The sequence below is a fragment of the Leptosomus discolor genome, chromosome 14, assembly GCF_034619465.1.
Source record: "Leptosomus discolor isolate bLepDis1 chromosome 14, bLepDis1.hap2, whole genome shotgun sequence".
NCBI lineage: Eukaryota > Metazoa > Chordata > Aves > Leptosomiformes > Leptosomidae > Leptosomus > Leptosomus discolor.
Window position 1 is genome coordinate 17,528,505 of NC_141404.1, and position 21,979 is coordinate 17,550,483.

Below are 21,979 nucleotides of genomic sequence, written 5' to 3' on the forward strand. Positions count from 1 at the left end.
TCCAGAAGACAGGGATATGTAGTGATATGTGCTTTGCCTGCTGCCTAGTTACAGGTGGGTATAGATACCAACTGACAGGCCCAGGGTGCAGCTTTACCTTCCTTATTGGTCAGCAGGCCAACTAAATTGTAGAGTGTGAACAGTTTGTTTATTAAATCAGATTAAATCATGCAGAAATACTGGGAAGAAAAGTAGCTGCTGAATTTCCAGGGTTAGGTAGGTCGATCTGGGTTAATTGCATTGCAAGACCAGCGAATGCTATTTTTTTTTTCTGACTAGCCCCTTGCTGACAGTGAGAACTTAAGATATGTGCTTCCTTCCGAGAAGATTTTGACTGTCATTGCTCATGCTGTTGTGGTAGTGAAATTATTTGTGATGGAGATCTGTTTTATACAATGCTGAAATTTCTCTAATTTCCATAAACCACCTATGACTTCTGTCCTTCGCAAACTGTATTACCTGTAAATAAAGGATCATGTTTTCTTGTTTCCTCAGGGTGTGAATTTGTCTGGAGGACAGAAACAGCGAGTCAGTCTTGCTCGGGCGGTTTACTGTAATGCAGATGTCTATTTATTTGACGATCCTTTATCAGCTGTTGATGCTCATGTTGGGAAACACATTTTTGAAAAAGTTATTGGACCAAAAGGAATCCTGAAAAATAAAGTATGTCATGAGATACTTGTCTCTAGAGACTAATAATTGTTTTTCTTTGCTGAATTCAAATGATTCCAAGTTTGTCAAGTTGCATATTCAGACTTATGTTTCAAACATCTGAAAAATGAAAGGATCATTCTGAGATTTTTAGAGGACTTTTATAAAACACTAAGGTTTTATAATGAAATGTGTGTTGGTTTCTGTACTTTAGAATTCTTTGATGGAAAAATCAAGACAAGGACAGTATTTTTTCTTAAAAATGCTGCATGCCTGTCCATTGTTATTACTGTATTATATGCAGAATTCAAGCAGCAAGAGCAGTAGTTCAACCATTGTATTTACTAATTTGAGATGTTAGAAAACTTTTTTTTTTTTTTTCCTTTTGCTATTTAGACACGGGTTTTGGTAACCCACGCAGTCAACTATCTGCCTCAAATGGATACAATTCTGGTAATGTCTGACGGAGAAATCTCTGAGATGGGCTCCTACCAGGAGTTGCTGAAGCAAGATGGGGCTTTTGCTGAGTTTCTTCGTACATATGCTAATGCTGAACAAAGTATAGAGAACAGCGGTAAGCTTACAGATAAGTTCTCTTGGGATAAGCTGATGTGTGGCATGTTAAAGGAGTCACGTTAAAGCGAAAATATTAGTAGTGGAAGGAAAGTTAAAAGGAATTATGATTTCTTGTGATATACCTATAGGTGAGGTGCTTATTTCTTGATGCCATTGAAGGTTTTGAGATTAAATGCATGCTCTTTCTTAAAATTTAGGAAAATGTGGAGCAGATCCGGAGTAAAATTCCTGTCACTTAGAGCAAAATTCAGATGGTTGTGAGATCAAGGAAAGGCTAGCTGGGGTTTTTACACCCTTCTTTGCTTATTTGGATGTGTCATCTTTATGCAGATGATTCCTTCGGGGATTAGGAAAAGGAAGAAGCAGCTCATTTTTCTAGCTGATGTCCTTGACTCCTGCTTTTGCTTTACAGAACAGCTGTAGAGCTGCACTGATACAGGAATATACTTTAGATTTTTTTTAAGTTTTGTTTTTTTGGTTTTTTTTACCTGCAACGGTTGCAGTATTGGGTTTTAATAAGGGAACTTATGTCTCTTGCCTCCAGCTTGTTTTCTTCAGTGACTTGCCTGTGGTGATTTCCTGATACTCCTCCATATGCTCATGCTGAAAAGTATGAGGGGTGCTAGTACTGTGCTGACTGCAGTTAAGATGTCTCTTGATATGTCTCAGTTGTCACTCTGCGGAGTGGGATGCTGGTTTGGGTGGACACTGTCTGTAAACGTGAGTGCTGTATAGGTGGGGTCTCCCACTGTGAAAAGCACTGTGGGAAGAGATTTTACGGAGGCACAATCAGGCTAACTTGTATGTACTTTCTGTGAGTGCATCTGCAGCTACTTTGGGCACAGTCGGACTTCTTGCAGTCTTCAGTGTACAAGACTTCCAGAGACAAATTAACATTCTCTGCACTTCCCTAGAAAGTTAACAAGTTGACTTGTACAAAGATTTTTCTCCATTAATAGCCTTGTTCTTTTAGCCTGTGTCTCCTCTCCTTTCCAAGTGCATGGTAGATTTTTAAGTCCTTTACATTAAACTAAGCTACTTTACTGTTCTGTTTAAATACTGCATCTTCTTTTGGAAAGTGAACCAGTGCTTTATCTTTTGCATTGCTTTTCTGAAGTTGACTCATAAAAAGCACTTTTCACTTCAGTACGACCCTGGTGATTTGGAGAGGATTGCTACATCACAGGGTTGGCCTATTTGCAGCAAATTTGTTTCTCAGTTTTGGTTGAGTGATCTTCTGCCAATGGTAAAAAGTGAAAAATAAGGGCATTATTTGTCTGATTCACTGAGATAATATTTATGAGATGTGTAAAGGATCACTAAATATTATTAAAAATCACAGGTTCTTGGATAAACACAGAGTAATCTGTGATGGGAGTCAGCCTGAGCTAGCTGGAGGGCATCTGGACATGTGGCTTAGAAAGGAGAATCCCTTAAGTCTGAAGCTACATGTTGGCAGTGTCTGAAAACACTTAAGATGGCACAAAATAGAAAATTATGGATTGATGCTTTCTGGCCAGAATACATCCTGCTTCTGCAAGGGTAGGAAAGTCTTTCTTCCTACCTGTCCTCTGAGGTTTGGCTGTGACTCTGCTCCCCACTGCCTCCCAGCCCTTCTCTCCTGTTGGGATTCCTGAGGGCTGCCTGCTGTCTGTGTGCTGTACTGCTGCCTTTCTTATCCTTGGCTTCATGGTGTTTCTTCTGTGTGGTAAAAATCCCTGCTCCAGAAAGCTGCCCCCATGTGAGTCTGCAGCATAGCTTAGAGGGGATGTGAGCTCCCCCTTCTCCAGTGTTCTACTTGATGCAGAGGGCAGTGACAAGGGTGGCAGCAACAGCTGCTCAGCCCCAGGGAGTGCAGTGTGCAGTGCTGCTGCTTTCAGCTGTGGTACATGAAATGGGTGCCTTACTGTGTCTACGGTGTGTAATCTTCTCCAAAGTTACTGGAACTAGTAACTGGAACTACATGTAAAATGACCTACCAGGTTGTAGAAAAAGCATCCAAATTCTTCTTGCTTTTAGCAGTTGTTCCATTCTCTGGCATTTAGTGTGGCTGACTTGCTGATACCGGTAATACTCCTGCCTGTGCAGAGTGGTCTGGAGTCACAGATGTACCCTTGACTCCTGTGACTGCGTTTCTTTTTTTGGTGTCATCCAGTGTATTACCCGCTGCCCTCCAGTCTTGCAGCTGTTGCTGCAATACCTCTTGCTATAGAGTCAGCAAATAGCTTAAGATTACCTTTCTTATGACTGTTTTCCCTTGTCTCCCAGATGAACTAATGCAGCAGATGTTAATTTTTGTTTTAACATGTGTGGGTGTTGGGGTTTTGTTGGAGTTTTTTTCTAAATGGCTTCAGCATAAACTGGTTTGTCCTAGAGCTATTTTTAGTGTTTATGGGGAGTAAAAGTGGCTCCATGGAAGTGTAACTGCACTGTAAAGTTGGAATATTTTTGTCTATTTCATCCTTGGTCTTGACTGCAGTGCCTGAAAGATAGAGATGTACAGCACAATTAGTAATTCTAAATCTGGTTTACATTGTGTGGGCCGTGCTTCAGACGGCTGTCTCCCCAGCATTTGGCTCTGTGACTTTGCAGTCAAATAAAAAGCTGGAAGACCTTTCAATGGCTACTCAATTCATTTTTTGTATGAGAACTGTCAGCACAATAGCCTTACTCAGCTCTGGTTTGGAGGAAAAGGGGAGTAAAAGTACTCCGAGAGCTGCTAAGGGTCTGGACTGTAGGGTTTAGTTCAGCAATCTGCGTGTGTTGCTTATCTTGAAAGACAGTGTCTTGATCTGTCAGTTGTAGCTATTCAATTTTAATGTGTTGGGTTTTTCCTTAAATTTTGTGGACTTAAATTTCCCAAATTCCAGCTGTTGTCTTGTGCAAAGTAGAAATCTGCTCTCTGGAAAAGATAGTGTGGTGCAGGAGTAAGATTCGCAAGGTCTTGCTTGGCCTCTGTATAAATTGCTTCTCAATTGCTGTAGTGAGGAAAAAAAAAAATCAGATTTATTTTTGAAGTGCTGAATTTGAAAGGAAGGTAGTTTCCTTGCTGAATAGCTTTGTATTATACACTAGGTGGTAGTGTGTATTTCGTAATAAAAAAATAATTCTACATTATGGGCTGGGCTTTCATATCTGCAACGAAAGGGGTTCTGCCTTCCCAATCCACGCTGTCTCCCAGTAAAGCCCAGCATACCTATATTTTGTGGCTGTGTTTCTTTCTAACTCAGCACAAGGCTGAGTTAAGCTTAATAGCGGTGTTGGATAGTTCAGATAGCTTGTATGATGCCTGTAGGGATGGCTGGGTGCTTCTCTGCTTTCTGACTCTTAGAAGGCAAGAGTTATTGAAATATGTTGGCTCTTTTCCAGGTGGTATTGTGGAGTCTGGACCTGAGCAGTAATTCAGGAAACACCTGTCTGTCAGGAAATAAGCTGACTTTCTTTTAAATTTGTTTTACTTTCCTTTCTCTCTCCTGAAGTAAAAGCTATTTGCAGTCTCTGCCCCAAATGGCAGAAGCAAATACTCATTCAAGATGAGTGCTGTTAGGGTATCAAGGTGCTTGGATGAATGAAGTTTCTTACTATTTCTTACTAATCTGTCTACGCAGGATGACAGCTGGGGACTGCACAGTAGATGGGCCTAAGTAAACCTGTGTTACCACAGCTCTCCTTCTCTCATTGCAGTTGTGTGACTAAAGCAAGGCAGAATGAGAGCTGTGGGAGGAGAGACGTAGCCATATGGACAAAAGTTGCCACTCTGAAAACATGCTTTTCATATTTAATGTTAAGGTCAGGGACTTTCTTAAGGTTCTTGAATGAAGTCTACTCCTCTGGGGAAAACTCAGGTGGCAGTTCCCTGTACATAGTGAGGTTTTTCTGTCATTTTCCGTATGAGGCCACTTTAAGGTAACTTTTTTTTTTTATTATCTCTTCATTAGTGCTTTCATTGAAAGAAAGGAAGCTTCTTGATTGTTCATTGTAGCCATCTGATTTGGATTTTTTCTTTTATCTCAAGGTTGTCTTTTTTGACTGTCTGTGAGGCTTGGGATTAAAAAGAGGTCTGTTTCAGCAAATTTGATCCTGTTTTGGGCATTTATGGCTTTGTGGTTTAAGTTGTGCTACTTGGATGTGTTTATGTTTGTAAAGATTGAAAATGGTTGTGTGTGTTCTGAAAAAGTTAATTATACATACTTTTAGACTCAGATCCTTCATTAGCAGGAACGATTCAACCTCTGGAAACAGGTAACTGCTTTTTTGCCATGTGGCTTTATATTAGTGCTTGTGTTGGAGTAATATAAGTAGCTGCAGTTTATTTATAAGCTATTGCATCATTATTTGATGAATTTTGTCTGCACAATAGAAGATACCTGCTTGGTTTGCATGATACTTGTTTGTGTGACTCTACAACAGCTGGTGTGTCAGCTTGTAGATAACTCATCAGCAGCAATTCTTTATCTGAAACACCTCCATGAGGAAGCTTTAAATGAACTTTAAGGATGCACCCTGGACTTATGAGTGTAGTGAGTGTACTAGAGAGGCATTGTTCAGGATTGAATCCCAAAGGTCCTTTTTGTCCTCATATGTGTATTCAGTGCTTTGCAGCTTTGCCCTCTTATAGATTCTGGACACATTTTTCAACAGAGCCCTCATTAGTGAGCTTATGCCCTAGGTGCACATGCCAGATTTACTATGGCAATCTTAAGCATTTTTTGTTCTCAAGAGGTAAACACAGTGTAAGCAGGAAATCTTTGTAGCCTACAACGTGAAATCAAATTTAAGGGCTGTTAGGGCAGAATGGTTTATTTGCAGTTTTTGTTTTGTTTGTGTGGGTTTGGAACTTCAGCGGTATGACACTGGAATGCTTGCTGGTTTTCATATGGGAGCCTTTCAAAAGAAATGCTGTCAAGTGCTTAACATTACCTGGAGCCCCATATTGACTTGCTCTCATTTGTATAAATAAAAATAAGAACTAAGGCATCAAACTCTTCTCTTTTTCACGTTTTCTGCTTTTCTCTGCCTATAGACCACACTGAACAGTTTGGCTTTGGGTTTTTAGAGTAATGAACCAATGTTCAGCTTGCAGACACAGGAGGGAACAGCTTTATGTTCCACTTAATGTATTGATGAACTATTTTATGCATATATTTTGCTTTGGTATAAAACCATGAAAACGTAAGACTCTAGATCTGCACAAATTTTCCTGCATTTCTTTTGAATAGATGAGGGTGGGATTTTTTTGCATAAACCTTTTAAAAAGCAAACAAATTTGTTACAAATTCTGAATTAACTTTCATACTTAAAAATAGAGTTCCATTTAATTGACAGTTAATTTTTTAGGAGTCAGTCATTTGGCTTTTATTAAAAGTCATTTGGCATTTTATTAAATGACCTAACTTGAACCTAGAAGTTTTACTCATGGCATTGTATTACACTGAATTATGTTGCTCAGAGAAAGCTTAATATTTCAAGCTGACAGGTTTTGTCAAGTGTTTTAGACAATTGTCTCTTGTGCTACATCTTTTTACAAATAGGATATTGTGGGATAACATGACTTTTTTTTTTTTTTTTTGAAAGTTACATTCATAGAAAGATCTCTTGTTTAAATTAATCTGATTGCTATGGTTGCTTAAAAACACCAGGCTTTTGCATGTTGCTTCCTGTTTAATTTTGCAGGAAGGCTCAAAGGCACATGCCTTCTGTTCTTACAGCTTCACTCCATCATTTACTAGAATGTCTTCTCATTGCTTTCTAAAACAAAAATAATGTATAGTTAACTGTGTAAAAGATGTGGTTTGAAAAGGAGTGGTTGGATTGTTTGGTTTTTTCCCACAGAATGAATTACAGTGTGACTTGGTATTGCATGCTTTAGCATCAAGTATGTCCTTGTTACATACTACAATTACAGACCTACATTTGGTTGAAAAATAGAAAAATGAATGTTCACTTCTCTGGCAATGGGTCCTTTTGGGGGTGGAAGTGAGCTGACTTGTTCACCTGGTCAATTATCTGTTAGAATATATATGTTTACTTGTGTTCCCCACCTTTGCTTGCACGTTAGGACAGCACCTGGCATTTAGGATTGAAATGAAAGCTTTGTATCTTTTTGCTTACTATTTTCATGTTTACTTTTTCACCACTGCTCACCACCCCACCCTCCAGATACAAATAGTCCATCTGGCAAGGAAGGAAAGCCTCTAGAAAATGGAGTCCTTCTGAATGAAGCCCCTGGAAAGTTGATGCATAGGTGTGTAGTCCATCTGTCTGTCTGTCTCTTTCTCTCTCCCCGCCCTCTCCCTGCCCCCCCGATCCTGTTACTCAGTCGGGGACAAACAGTAATTTGGTGTTTATGGTATTTGTTAGAGAAAAACGTATCGTGCCAGATCCATCAGCCTGAGAGGTGAGGCTGCTGCTGCTTCATGGCTCTAGGTCCCACAGCAGCAAGGCTGAAGATGTACTCCGAGGAGGCACACGCACTCCGAGTGTACATACGTACCACATGTATATGTGGCCAGCCACACAGATCACGGACCCTGAGAGCACCCACACAAACACAGCATTAAATGGCCTCATCCTGTTCCCATCTCTGGCTGAGCAGGATGGTGGTTCACTAGTGAGACTATAATATATGTGTATGTACAAGGTGGGTCCTTCCCCTAGTTGGGCTCAGACGCTCAGTCTGTCCAATAGCTGCTCCTGGATCCCAGTCTCCCCATTGCTAGCACCTGGGCATACGAACCTCTGAGGCTGCAGTCCCACTCCAGTTGCTGCTAGAGACTGTTGCACGTGCATGTCTGCACACATAGAGCTCTTGTGCTGCTTTTCTTTCCATGTGAAGAAACAATTGTGTTGTAGCAAGATACCATGGGCTTAGTTCTCGAAAAGGGGAGAGCATTGTATTGGCCAGTCCAGCTTTCATGCACTTTCCGAAGGCTTCTGCATTTGACTGCAGTCAGAGGGGATGAAGGGCTAAGTGGACCTTTAGTCTGACCTAGTACAGCTGCTGTTATGCTTGAGAGAGGCCAAAGGCAATCACTCTGATTATACCTTCCCCAAATCAATCTCATAATCTATGCCTTATTCTTATGGTGCTCTAGAGCTACTGTGTTTCTGGAAGCTAGTGAGTGCCTGGGAGTACAATTGCCCATTTTGGTGCCACTGTGGGTACCCTTTTTGCATGGATGCTTGAGAACGGAATGCCATCAGGGAGGATTAGGAATGTACTGCGAAAGGAGGAGGAAAGCAGTAGTAACCACTGGCCTGCTGATTACTGGTTAGGAGATTATCACCAGAGTAATGTATGCCATTGACTTGGAGCCGTGGACTGTTGAAGTCTATGAAGTAAACACCTGGCTTGTGTCATACTAAGACTGAAAAATAAATGTCTTCAAACAGGCAACTCAGTAACTCTTCAACATACAGTAGAGACACTGGGAAGTCACAGCACCAGAGCAGCACAGCAGAGCTACAGAAGCCGCTTGCTGAAAAGAATTCCTGGAAACTGACGGAGGCTGACACAGCAAAGACTGGGAGGGTAAGGTCTCCAGTTCCCGGTTCCTGCACACTCTGTTTCAGAAAAATCCACAGGGTTCAGAAGAAAATAGTATCCAAAGACCATGTAACTGAGATGAGAAAGGTCTGAATGGATTCTTGGACTTGCTGCTTGTTGTGTGCTACTTCATGGAAGTGTTGCTGTGCCCTCTGCTCCCAAAACTGAGCCTCAGGTTTGGGTGCAGAAAGAGTGCTGACCCCAAAACTCATGCTTAGGATGATGGGCCTGACCACATCGAAATTTAAAAGAAGAAATGAAAACCTTGTAGCTATTTCTTGGAGAGAGGTTGTGACATATTAGGTGAAATAATGAAATCTGCCCTTCAGTCTAAGGAGCTGGAATTGACTCAGATGAATTTAAGCCAAGTTTCCACTGTAGACACAAGTGTCTAATCCCAGGATACCCCAGGGCTTTCTGAGAAACCTGAGACTGAGCTTCCTGGGAAAAAGGCAGTTACACCTCCTAGCAGTGTTGCTTGAATCCTCTGGTTAAACATAGATCATAGGATACAAGCCATGTGGAGAAAGAATTTAATTAAAGGCTATATAATCTTGTGGTAAAAAGACAGCCAAAAACTGGAACTTCTCAGTGAAGTTTTTGGTTCTGCCACTGATGCCCTTTGTCGCTTCAGGCAGCTCTCTCCCTAGCCTTCCCTTTCCTTAGAAGACAAGGGGAAGATGATGTGTGCGTGCCCTGGAGGGATATTGGGTTTGGCATGTCTCCATAGAACGCTTTGGAGCATGTGTTCCCAAGCAGTGGCTCTCCAGAGTGCAACTGTTGTGTTTTTATGGCCTGGTGCAAGGATATTGACTTTAAATAGGGGCTGAAGAAGGGGGGATTGCTGGTTTTGAAACTTAATCTGCAAACTGAATTTTTTTTTTTTCCCCTTCTGTCTTCAGGTAAAGGCAACAGTGTACTGGGAGTACATGAAAGCAATTGGACTCCTTATCTCTTTCTTGAGCATTTTCCTCTTTGTATGTAATCATGTAGCTGCCCTGGCTTCCAACTACTGGCTAAGTTTATGGACAGATGATCCTGTTATCAATGGGACACAGCAGTACACAAATGTCAGACTGGGAGTGTATGGAGCACTGGGAATATCTCAAGGTTTGCTTGGTCTTTCTTACATATTTCAAGATTAGCTGGTTCAGAGTGTTTCTAATGCTTTTGGTGACCTTCTGTCCCCAGAACTGCAGTAGCAGTTTGCTAAAGATTTGAGTGTGGGTTTTTTTTCCCTTTTTAGAAAGATGAAAAATGAGTGAATTAAAATAAAAAAAGCAAGCAAACCAACCTATGAAATTATTCAGTTAGTGAATATGGTTTTCTTTTTATTCATACAAAACAAGAATGGAAGTGGTTTGCAAGGGCTAGCAGCCAGTAGGTGGTGACAAAACGTCTAACCCAGGAAATGACTCCTTGGCCTGTAAATGACCTGCGCTAGCCTGGTTCAAAGGGACAGTTTGTCACAGGAGGCCCTGGCTATGCTGCTTCCCTTGCAGCCACGGCCTGGCTGAGGTTTGTAGCCTGGTGTTTCCTCTGAGTGTTTGAGGGTCCATCCAGGGCACCACAGGAAGGCCAGCTCAGCAGCTTTTTATGTGTCCTCTTTGTGGTCAATGTTTGTTTGCTGTGAAACCTAACACCCCGAGTATCCCACTTCAGAATAAAAATCCTTCCATAAAAACTAAGTGCCGTCTTAAAATTCAGTGATCTTTACTCAAGGAAAGTGATCAAATATTACACAAAATTTTGTAATGAAGACAACTTCTTGCATGAGAGAAATGTGGCATTTTCACTCTTTGTTTGGGTTTTTTTTTTTTGTTACTTGGAGTAATTGCTGAGTCTGCCTGTAGTGAACCCCAGTTCTCCTAAACATTGTACTAGAGATATGCTAATGCTACGTGATGACAAAATGAAGGGAAATGTTTTGTGTGAGAAGTGGAAGCAGTTAAATACAAATCTTCTTTTCTAGGTATCGCTGTGTTTGGCTACTCGATGATTGTGTCAATAGGGGGGATATTTGCTTCACGACACCTGCACCTTAACCTGCTGCACAGTGTCCTCAGGTCTCCAATGAGTTTCTTTGAACGTACACCCAGTGGAAATCTGGTGAACCGTTTCTCTAAGGAGATAGATACCATTGACTCCACCATTCCACCAATCATCAAGATGTTCATGGGCTCGACATTTAATGTGATTGGGGCTTGTATTGTCATTCTGCTGGCCACACCTATAGCTGCTGTCATAATTCCACCTCTGGGACTTGTTTACTTCTTTGTACAGGTAGGGGGTTTTACCTGGGGGCACTGGGACCAGTAGTCACTCATCCTCTGTTATTTAAGACAGTTCTTTTCTGACTCTGCAATGAGATGGAATTTAATGCATTTGACTTGGGTCATGCTTGACTGACTGTGCTTTGCATGGTTTATTGATTAATTGATGTTAGCAGAGCATTTCCTTCCATTGTCAAGTGTAGAATGATTTCTGAGCAGAAGGTATAATACTTTATACCTTCTGCTGTATACAGCAGATGTATACATCCTTTAATACTGAAGCAGACTTTATAACAATACTATTAGACTTTGAGGCAAATTTTCTGTGACTTGTTGCTCAGAGCCCAAATATGAAAATGTATGGACTTTTCTGAAACTTCCTTCCAAACAAGAGAGTAGCCTTTAGAGAGGGGTGTGTGCATTGCTGATGTGCCTGTTTTATCAGTGTATTGTTACAGAGCAAGAGGAACAGTGGCAGCATTTCACTTCGGTCTTGTGTAGGCAGGGTGTGCTTGATCCATTCTTGCTTTACTCTTAGAAATCTAGCAGAGTCAGTGCAGATTGGAGAGAAGCAGCTGGGTTTTGACTCTTGAATTAATGAATCCTATTGGGCACCATTAGTGAACCTTAAAGGCAGTGAAGTGTGTGTTTTATACTGTTGAACTAAGCTTGCAGAGAAGAGAAAGAAGAGAAAATGGCTATTGCATGAGATGGTTTGATTGGCGGTTGTTTATGGATAGCAGAATGTATGTAATAGTCTTTTTAGGCTTAAAAGTGTTGGAGAAGGCTTGTGTTCCCATGTGTAAGTTGAATCTGTAACAGCCCAAATGGCAGGGAACTCTTTTATGATTCCTTCTATCTTTTCAGGTGCAGTCTGGATGTAACCATAATTCTTGTACTCTGATTTGCAGAGATTTTATGTGGCCACTTCTCGCCAGCTCAAACGCCTTGAATCTGTCAGTCGTTCTCCTATATATTCTCATTTCAATGAGACCCTGCTGGGAGTCAGTGTCATTCGAGCCTTTGAGGAGCAGAATCGTTTCATAAAGCAGAATGACGTGAAAGTGGATGAAAATCAGAAAGCTTATTATCCAAGCATTGTTGCAAACAGGTAACAGCAGCATTGAAATATTGAAAAGTGTATATATAGGGAGGACATGGTTCTACTGCCTGTGCTCCTTATCAATCACAGCTCTCAGCATATTTGTCCAGGGTAGGGAAGTCTGTGTGGATAGACCTGTTTTACAGATATTTTGCTTAAACTTCTGTGGTGGAATTAAGATTACTTCTGAATTTCCTCTCTTTCTGAGAGTTCCTGTCTTACTTCTGGGTAATTTTTATTTTTTTTTTAAAGTTTTGATTCATTGATCCCAATGTTAACCACAACTGCTTTCTGAACTAAGACAGGAATTTATGTACCTGAAAGGTTTACTAATTCTGGATGCTTCTAGGTTTGCATGCTGCTGGAGCAGAACCTCAAATATCTTGCAGTTCCTGTGTCACTGGCAGTACCCGGATGCCATATTACCATTTCCAGAAAGTGACAGAACACTGGTTGGCTACATTCCTAGTGCTCTATGGGTGAATTACCGCAAAGATGCATTACATTTTTCTGTTTTGCAGGTGGCTGGCTGTCCGTCTGGAGTATGTGGGGAACTGTATTGTCCTCTTCGCAGCATTGTTTGCAGTGATTGCACGTAACAAACTCAGCGCAGGTCTGGTTGGCCTTTCAGTGTCCTACTCGCTGCAGGTAATTTTACCTGTTTAAAAAAAAAAAAAACCAAACCAAACTCTGAATTTTAAGACTGCATCAGAAAGTCAGAACCTTGCTATGGCTTTGGAGGGAAAACTAATATAAGGAACATAGGAAGAGAATAATAAGTACAAATAGCATCTGGAAAGATGCTGGAAAGTTCCTTCTGTGCCTTGCCTCTGTGAGGGCATTTGGCTAAAATGACTCATCCCCTGCATATTAAAGGAATCTGGACTTTTCTCCTGTCCAGCACTGATTAGCCAAGATGTTGTCTGTGTTTATGCATTCCATGAACTTGCAGTGCTTTGGTTGTTTCGTGTTTTTTATTTATTGCAGGTAACATATTTAGTGTAAAGTGCTTCTAGATTTCTTTTCTTCTTGCAGATTACAGCATACTTGAACTGGCTAGTTCGCATGTCATCTGAGCTGGAAACCAACATTGTTGCTGTTGAAAGAGTCAAAGAATATGCTGAAATGGAGAAGGAGGTACACTGAGTTGTCTTCCACACCTGCAGAAGTCAGTGCCCTGTTCCGACGTCTCGCCCGCAGCCTGGCTGAATGGGTTGGGGAGTGCAGCTGGACATGTCCTCTGAGCTGAGAGACGGGAGAGAGCTTAGCACTGTCAGTGCCTTCCCTCTAGGGACAGGCTGTATCTTAGCGGGTGGCTCCTGTGGGTGCTTTTGAGCCTGTACTCACTGGTACTTAAACAGTGTTATCTAGGAAATGTGCTGTTCTGCCCTGGGCTGAGCAGTGGAGCTGTACAAATGTTTTGGTTTCCGAAGTGCTTAAACATTGTTTTTGTAATTTGTTTCTCCTTTTGCTCTCAGTGTGGGGGCTACAGAGGTTTTACTTTTTTTTTTGTTTTGGCTCAGATCACCTAACAACTCATTTCATCTGCAGTTGTGCCCCTTTAGGCTACAGAACAGAGTTCCCAGTGGCTTCTCTTTGCCACGCCAGTCACTTGAACCTGACTTGAGTCACTATTTTTGCAACCAAACCATATGAGGACCCTTCCTAGATTTTTTTTCCTCAGGTTTTGGTAGCAGACAGGTGTTTATACAGTTAAAAACCTTTTTCTGGCAGTGAATGCAATGGGGTGTGTTCTCTCCTCTCCCACCTCTGTGGAACGCTGAGGCAGCAGCTATTTAGCAGCTTGTTAGTATTTTAGTGCTTATATCTCAGTTAAATGCTTCTAGTTGCATGTCTGGCTTCCCTAATGGTTTCCTTACTGTGGTGGGGGTGTACAAGCAGGTTATCTGAATAAGTGCTGCCTGTATGAGTCTGCCAGTTGTAAGAGGAAAGTTTATCCAGCAAGTGAGACTTGTGATAGCAAAGCCCTTGGCTACATATACCATTGCATATATATTATCTGTCTTGGGGCAGCTCTTTCCCTCTCCTCCTGTCATCGTCACCGTTCCTTTTGTAAGTTACACACTAACAAGGATTTTTCTTGATTGCTTTCCTTGAATCCTCTGAGCCTATGTCCAGTTGAAGGAGGAACTAATAGGGTATGTTTGTGTGGTTCTTTCAGGCTGAATGGAGTGTTGAACACACTGTCCCAGCAAGTACCTGGCCTGAGGAAGGGAAGGTTGAGTTTCGAGGCTATGGTTTACGTTACCGAGAAGACTTGGATTTGGTTCTGAAAAACATAAATGTTACCATAAATGGGGGTGAGAAGGTAATGAATCTGAATTTATAGTAGAGTGTTACTGTTTATAACTCTGCATGCATAAGCCAAAGAGAGGTCTAACCCTGTTCTGTAGTGTGTATTGGGTCCTTGAGAACTAGAAGAGCTTCTGCAGAACCAGTCTGGCTGTAACTGGCAGATGTAGTGGGCTCTTAACCTTTTCAAGGTGGGTCCTGCATCATGGGATATACTATTATGTGGGCTTGTGAAGTGTCTTTTGGTCTGATTTCATAAGGAAGCAAGGCTTATGCTGTCTTCTCTCTCCTTCCCTGGAAACTTTGATAATTTGTTTGCAGTAAGCAAAGAGGAGTACAGGTTGCAGAGAGATTATGTTAATTATAGTCTCAAGAAAATAAGCTACTAAGTAGAGGGCGGAAGCCCTGATCTAGTGAGGCAGAAGTTGCAGAGACTCTGCGGGGAAAAATGAGACTTCAGAGTAGATTCTCTGGATCTGGCCAAACTGATGGTGATATGTGTGTGTTTCTCCTGCTGCTTCCTCATATGTGTGCTCACATGCCTCCCATCCCAGTCCTGTGTGGATTCTCTGATGTCTAATAATAGTGTGATCTTGCACAGCAGAATAAAGGGTAGCTTGCAAGACAGATATACTATCCAGCTTCCGTATTTGTGGTACCCAGCTAGGCATTTGCTTTTTTCCTGAGTGCACAACTTCTGCCTACAAATATGGGCAGAATACTACCTCAGGAGTGGTTGGAAAGGGCAGATGGCAAGAGATGTATCAACCAACCAAAGTAGCAATCTTTCCTGTTTATTTAAAAAAAGGAAAAGAATTGGTGAAGACTTCAGTCTATCTGGGAAGGAAAATGTGCAGTATGAAACTGAGTGCTTTTGGTATATTTTTGCTATAAAATCAAGCAAGATACATGTAAAGTCAGCAATTATAACTGTGAAGCATGAACCAAACAAAGGATTATGGAAACCTTGGCCTGCTCTACCCAATTCCATCTGCCTTTCTAGAAAAACTGAAAACTTCTGTGATTGGATCACAATTTTTTATTGCTTTTTGTTCTTGTTTTTTTCCATATCCAGTGTTTTTCCTTTCCCTTTGATCAGCCTCAATTTGTTATGCTGTTCTGGGGTGTTGATAGCCCAGCAAATATGGCAGCCTTCTGCAAATGTGTTGATTTCAGATAGATACTTGGAAATGCTTTAACTCTTTCATGGAGTAAGTTGTTCCTGTATTTCTTCACAACAGATTGGAATAGTTGGAAGAACAGGAGCTGGAAAATCCTCACTTACTTTAGGTTTGTTTCGGATTAATGAAGCAGCTGAAGGAGAAATTATTATTGATGGAGTTAATATTGCAAAAATAGGGCTTCATGACTTGCGGTTCAAGATCACCATCATCCCTCAGGTAGGTGTGAAATCCTACTATTACCAGAACTTATAACAGTGCGGTTTCTGTAATACACTGGGGAGAAGATATTTACTCCTTTTCTGACCTATGGCTATGAAATTGAGTCATTTTAGCATGCTCTTTCATGGACTTGAAACCAAGCTTTTTTCCTAGACTGGCTTCGATTTGCTTGTGCTGGGTGACAAGTAGGAGCTTGGCTATGGCCAAGTTGTCAAGTGGAAGCAAAACGTTGGCCTTTGGACTCAGGGGCTTCGTCAGCACCCCATGCTGATCACTTAAATGCTGTGGGCAGTGTAGCCTGTATGGGGAGGTCTGATCCCAGCTGAACACCTGATCAAGTTCCTTAGTTAACTGGCACCATTGCTCTTTTGGCCTGTAGAGGGGAAGTAAAGTCTGAGCGTTTCCACTTGTGGAGAGCCCTCAGGGGAGTTTTTGTAGAGATCAGTTTCCACTTTCATTTCGGTTCCATTCTTCTTAGAAATGGAATGAAGTTACTGCATAGTCTAGTTGTGAGAGACTGGGATTTTGTGTTGCTGTTTCAGGCTTGGTATGCACTCTTTGGGCTTTTGTACAAAGCATTCTGACTTTGGCAGGATCTCATGAGCGATGTATGCAGTACTGTTCGCTCACAGAAACCAGTACATAACCATCCCAGTCTAGCCCAGCAACTGTGGGTTTGATAATCCAAAATGTTTGGAAATACGGCTTTGAAAGCACTGGACTGAAGTCTCAAGTCGTCTTGTTCTTACTGTGTAGCCTTTATTGCCTGCCTGTTGTGGTTCAAAGACCATAAAATGTGTTTATATGAATCACCAATACAGCATGCTGGCAAAAACGAGCGAGCACGCTGTAAGAAGTTTTCTGCACTGCTTCTTTTGGAAATCTAGGGGGGACGAGTTTGCTTTCTCCTTTTGATCGCTGCATCAGTCTGACACTACTGGGTCAAAAGTATTTCCAAAGTAGTATTTCTCCATGTCCAAGAACAAAATGCATTCATTTCATTAATACTGCAGCTGAAGACTTTTGAAATATTTACAGATGGTGTCGTTCCCTAAGAACAGAAAAGCTGATCTAGTAGTCCCTGCTGACAGAAGGCTGGGCAGGGAGTGCCTGTTCTTTAAGTTAGTTGTCTGGTAAAAAGCAAGTTGGCTGGGGTTTGTTTTGTTTTGGTTTGTTTTCCTTTTTTTTTTTTTTTTTTTTTTTTTTTTCCTGGATTCATGAGTTACTGACTCATGGAAAGGTCTGGAGTGCCAGAGTCTGCAGGGTGCAGAAGTCAGGCCCCCAAAAGGAATAAGGGTGAAGAAGAATAACTTGCTGTTACTGGAAAAAGTGAGGTCTCACTCCTAAATTCAGTAATTAGCTTGCTTGCAACTGCATCTGGATGTGTTGTTTTCCTTTCACTATTTAAGAAATTTTTTTGGAGCACGTGCCATGTTCTGTGTACATTGTTAATTACCTCTTTCTGTGACTAGGATCCAATATTGTTTTCTGGCTCTCTGCGTATGAATCTTGACCCTTTTGACCAACACTCTGATGAGGACATTTGGAGGTCTTTGGAATTGGCTCACCTGAAAAACTTTGTATCATCCCTTCCTGATAAACTTAATCATGAGTGTGCTGAAGGTGGAGAGAACCTCAGGTATGTCAAAGACCTGTGCTTATGAAAATTGCCTTAAGAGCTAAATGAAAACTGAGGGGGTGGGGTGGGGTGTGTGCCTTCCCCTCTGCAACTAGACTTTCCACTTCCAGAAACCTTACAGCTTGCTGGGAACAGTATGTAGCTAGAGCCTAGCAATAGCAATACAGTGTGGGGCTCCCTGCCCTGCCCTTTACTAGAATTTGGGGAGGGACTTGGGGAAGACTTAGTGCATGACCAGGCAATTGACCAACTAGGTTATATTCAACGTGTTTTAAATTCAAGTTTGTGAGTTTAAATTAATTTCAGGAATACTCAGAATGCTGTAAGGTCTGACAGCTTGGGCAGTTTGGAAAGAATTTTAGTAGCAGCAGCCTGCTATTTATAGTGGATGCTCTGAACTTACCATGGCTCTTGCCAAACAGATGCAATTTTTTCTGAGGAAGTTGTTCGCTTGCTTTTTGCACCATAACAGGGATGTACGTTCAGTCTGTAAGAGCCATTTGAAGTCCAGTCCTCAGCACTGCATTGATGCAGTGGACCAGCCTAATGCAGTTATGCTGAAACCATTTGTCATGTATTCTCTTATTGCATTGTGAGGGGGATGTAGTTTCAGATGCTGTTAGATATTCTGCAGTGAAGTAGTAAGACCGACCTTACCTATTTTGGTGGATTCTTGGCACCTATACTTTAGGACAAGGAATTGCTAGGCTTCAAAATGAATATTGCAAACTTGTTCTGACTTTTCCCCTCCTTCCCATCCCATCTGCGTAGTGTGGGACAGCGCCAGCTGGTCTGCTTGGCACGAGCTCTGCTCAGGAAGTCCAAAATCCTGGTTCTAGATGAAGCCACAGCTGCTGTTGATCTTGAAACAGATAAGCTTATACAGTCAACAATAAAGTCTCAATTTGAAGAATGTACTGTATTAACTATAGCACATCGTCTGAATACAATCATGGACTACACAAGGTAAATAATACCACTTTTATCTTGAAGAATGGTATGTGTGACCTGTATTGTGTTCTACTTAAATGAGCACTTCTGTGTAAGCTAAATGTTTACTCAGTGCATTTTTAGCTCCCTCGCCACAGAGCTGCTGGTGTCCCTGTTCCGATGGGTGGAGTGTGTGTGTGTTCTGGCTTGCGGTGGCTGTGCTTGCCCTGAGGAGCTCCTCTGATCCCTCTGTTGCTCTGCTGTTGTGCCACTCCTGCCCAGGCAAACCAGGAAGGAGAGGCAGGCGAGCAGAGCAGTCTATTCCTGGGTCTTCCCCTCATTCAGGCACAGTTGGAAGAAGCATCGGAGCTCATACCCTGAACTAGGCACAGACAGCATAAGGAGTCAAAGGGGCAGGTCCTGCACTCGTCTGAAGATGATTCAGTGTTTCTCTTTCCATCACTTCTGGTTATAGTTCATGCAGCCTCCCTCATCCTCAGCTGCCTTGTTAAGGTGTGGTTGAGGGCAGAATTCTTGTCTCATCATTTCAGTTTTAAGCTCTCGTCCTTTGTATCACAGAGTGGCAGACAGTAAGTGACCAGTGGTAAGGTTTTTGTGTACTTCTGTAGACCTCTCTTTGTGCTGTCAATAGTGAAAGATAAGAGACAGGAGCATGGCCTGTGCCAGGCCCAGCACCAGCAGTACTGTCACCGGATGAACACCCAATTCATTCCCGGCAGTGGGTAACACCGTGCAGCACCACCTGCTAAGGGCTTAGCGAGCACCTCTGCAGTGCCTGGTAGCTGAAGGCAGTGTTTTAACTGCGAGCTGACTTTACTGACTCTGGTAACTTGCTTTGTAAACTTCCTAAGTCCAGTTGCATGTTTGTTGTGCCTAAGCTATGTCTGCATTTGTATTTTGTCAGCGGAAGCCGTATAACAGCAGTTGATGTAGTGCAGTATTATGGGAAGGTTACCCCAGATCTTGCAAGGTTTTACAGGCCCTCACTCACCTTGACAAGGAGTGCTGCCATCTAGTTTCTGGCTGGCTCAGTGCACAGTCAAAAGTCTCCCAGCTGCCTGTGAATGACTGGGTAAACATGCTACATAAAAAAATAGACCAGACAGACCATCTGCAATGAGGTCAGGAAGGACAGAGTTGAGAACCGCTGCCCATTCATATAGTCTGGGCTATCTGTGCTTGCATGTAACAGCTACACTACAGTCAGTGTCTGTCTGTGCTTACCCATCTGTGTTCATTGGCTTTCTGGATCTTCTTGTGACCCTTTTTTTTTCTCCTTGTTTTACAGAGTTTTAGTCCTGGACAGAGGAGAAGTGGTGGAGTGTGGTAGCCCAGACCACCTACTTCAGGAAAAAGGCATTTTCTATAGCATGGCCAAAGATTCAGGCTTGGTGTAGTACTTGAACTTGGTTAGATCCTGCAGGGAAGAGGGAGGCGATACATTCAGAGAGCTGTAACTTCCCCTGAGCTGGTGTGAACTCCACAGTTCAGTTTCAGACCTAGTGAAGTCAGACAGAGCATGGCAATGGAAGTAACATAAAAATGCAATCTTTTTCTTTCTTTATTCTGCTTAGTATTGATTTTAGCCAGACTTAGGAGAAGCACATACACAGTGCAGAACACTTCAGAGACTTAAGTTTTGTCTGAAATCTGTCATTATATGCTCAAATGTAAGGTGGAGTAATTCACCGGCAAAGTTCAGAAGAGCTTTTTCTTTTCATCTGCTGTTATGTTCTGAAACCCATCCTCTTTTTTTGTCTTTTTTTTTTTTTTTAAACTTTTTTGCAAATGCTAGTTATTTGCTTGTTTGCTGATTCCTCATTTGATGAGCCATCTGTTGTGGGATGCACTTGGAACATTTTGTGGCATATAGTACTATAGTCCAAAGATTTTTCTTCTTGTGAAATAACACGTGTGCCAGACTTTCTCATCATGGCATTTACTGTACATGGTTAATGCTTTTGTGCATTCTCCTAAAGGTTTAATGTGTTTACAGTCTATAGCAGCAAGTTCACTATAATATGTCAGTAGTGCTGATGTGAAAAAGCACAGTCAACTTCAAAGCAGTATTTAAGGATGTCTAGAATGACAATCACTCCCAAACCAAATTTGTGCAGTAGTTGGTGTGCTGCAGTATGCAGTACCTGATCTCACACCCAGTTCACTCAGGAATTCTGACTTGGGTGGTGAATCCTGGTTACACCTGTGGAGACTAGGCTGAGAAGTGAGGATTTGTCTGAGCAGAGGTTGCAGGCTCAGAGTGACAATGATTGTGATACCCTTGGCTTTGGCAGTTCTGTGCTTTAATAGAAGCTCTGCCACATCAAGGACCATTAGCCTTATATCAAAGAAACATGCCCTTCATGCTGCTGCTGTTGACTCTTAAATTTTGTGGGAAACTGTTCTGTTACAGTTGTACAGTTGTTTTAAAAAGTTTTACTTTTTTAAAGTTGGGTGTTAGAGCGTCTAACAATTCAATTGGAGTATGGTTTTCAAGATCAATGTCGAATGTTCAGTTTTCTGTGGGAAGAAAAAAGTTACTTTTCTCATGTTCTGATTAGTCTTATTGTAAAGGAAAATGCTGGAAGAACACAAACTAGGTCAGACGGACCCAAATATGCAGCACTCTGAGAATATGGACTTCTGTGAATGATATTGCTGACCTTAATACTAGACAACTGTCTTTACTCTAAAGCTATTTATTTTTTTGTAAATTATGACTCTCCGAAATTGAATAGACTGAAATTTCCTTTGGTATTTTTTGTAATGAGTATACAGATATTTGCAAAGAACTTGCAGTAAAAAATTATTTGAAAGATACCATGATGTGTCATGTCTTGCTTTATATTATATTTCATCGGTTCAGGGTTTTGCCTTGAAAACAGAAGTTATTGGTACTGCTTAGACTAGCCAGCCTGCTAGGCCTGATGTCTGTGGGGTGTTAGGGTGGGTAAGAAACCTTGAGTGCAAATAACGGTGTGCTGTGGTAGGGCTGGATCAAATCTCATGGTTTCGCTTTTGAGTACTGCAGTTTGTTGAGCAGACCAGGTAATACCGATGGATCAGTAGAGCAGGATTCAGCGGTGCTGTGCACCTTTGTCATACCCATGGTGTCCATGGCCTGTGTCTGCCATGTTTCCTGGGCAGCTTGGTGTTAATTTCCTCCGTGGAAATGGAATGAGAGAGGGGTGATTTGGGAGTCTGGGGAGGAGCAGAGGGTTTTGTTTTTCCAAAACACCTGACACTTACATGGCGTCGTGATGGACAGAAGGGTAGAAAGATTGGAGCAAATGGTTAGTAAGGAATGGAGTACACAACAGAGCAATGAGCTTGTTGGGTAAGGTGCGTGGCTGGTATTGTTTTACTCAGCTGCATTAAAATGAAGACAGATCTATCTGCAGAGGAGACCCAGAGGAGGAACTGTGGGTAGTGCCATCATGGGACTTTTCCTGCTTGGGCACTGTCATCCTCCAGGAACACTGTGATCCTTCACCTTCCACCTGCTCCTAGGAGAACCCTGGGAAG

The 21,979-nt window shown here is 41.9% G+C and overlaps 1 protein-coding gene across 1 annotated transcript in view; it reads left to right on the forward strand.

The window, feature by feature from the left end:
- Positions 1–21,274, forward strand: part of ABCC1 (ATP binding cassette subfamily C member 1 (ABCC1 blood group)) — a 55,989-nt gene extending 34,715 nt beyond the window's left edge. Inside the window, exons 19-33 of the mRNA XM_009948156.2 lie at positions 496–663; positions 1,048–1,225; positions 5,425–5,469; positions 7,387–7,471; positions 8,620–8,758; positions 9,676–9,883; positions 10,746–11,056; positions 11,958–12,157; positions 12,670–12,796; positions 13,184–13,285; positions 14,331–14,477; positions 15,703–15,861; positions 17,337–17,503; positions 18,275–18,469; positions 19,743–21,274. Of these exons, the coding sequence (XP_009946458.2) occupies positions 496–663; positions 1,048–1,225; positions 5,425–5,469; positions 7,387–7,471; positions 8,620–8,758; positions 9,676–9,883; positions 10,746–11,056; positions 11,958–12,157; positions 12,670–12,796; positions 13,184–13,285; positions 14,331–14,477; positions 15,703–15,861; positions 17,337–17,503; positions 18,275–18,469; positions 19,743–19,851 (2,340 nt within the window). The 3' untranslated portion in view covers positions 19,852–21,274. The remainder of the gene's footprint in view (positions 1–495; positions 664–1,047; positions 1,226–5,424; positions 5,470–7,386; positions 7,472–8,619; positions 8,759–9,675; positions 9,884–10,745; positions 11,057–11,957; positions 12,158–12,669; positions 12,797–13,183; positions 13,286–14,330; positions 14,478–15,702; positions 15,862–17,336; positions 17,504–18,274; positions 18,470–19,742) is intronic.
- Positions 21,275–21,979: the final 705 nt, after the last annotated feature.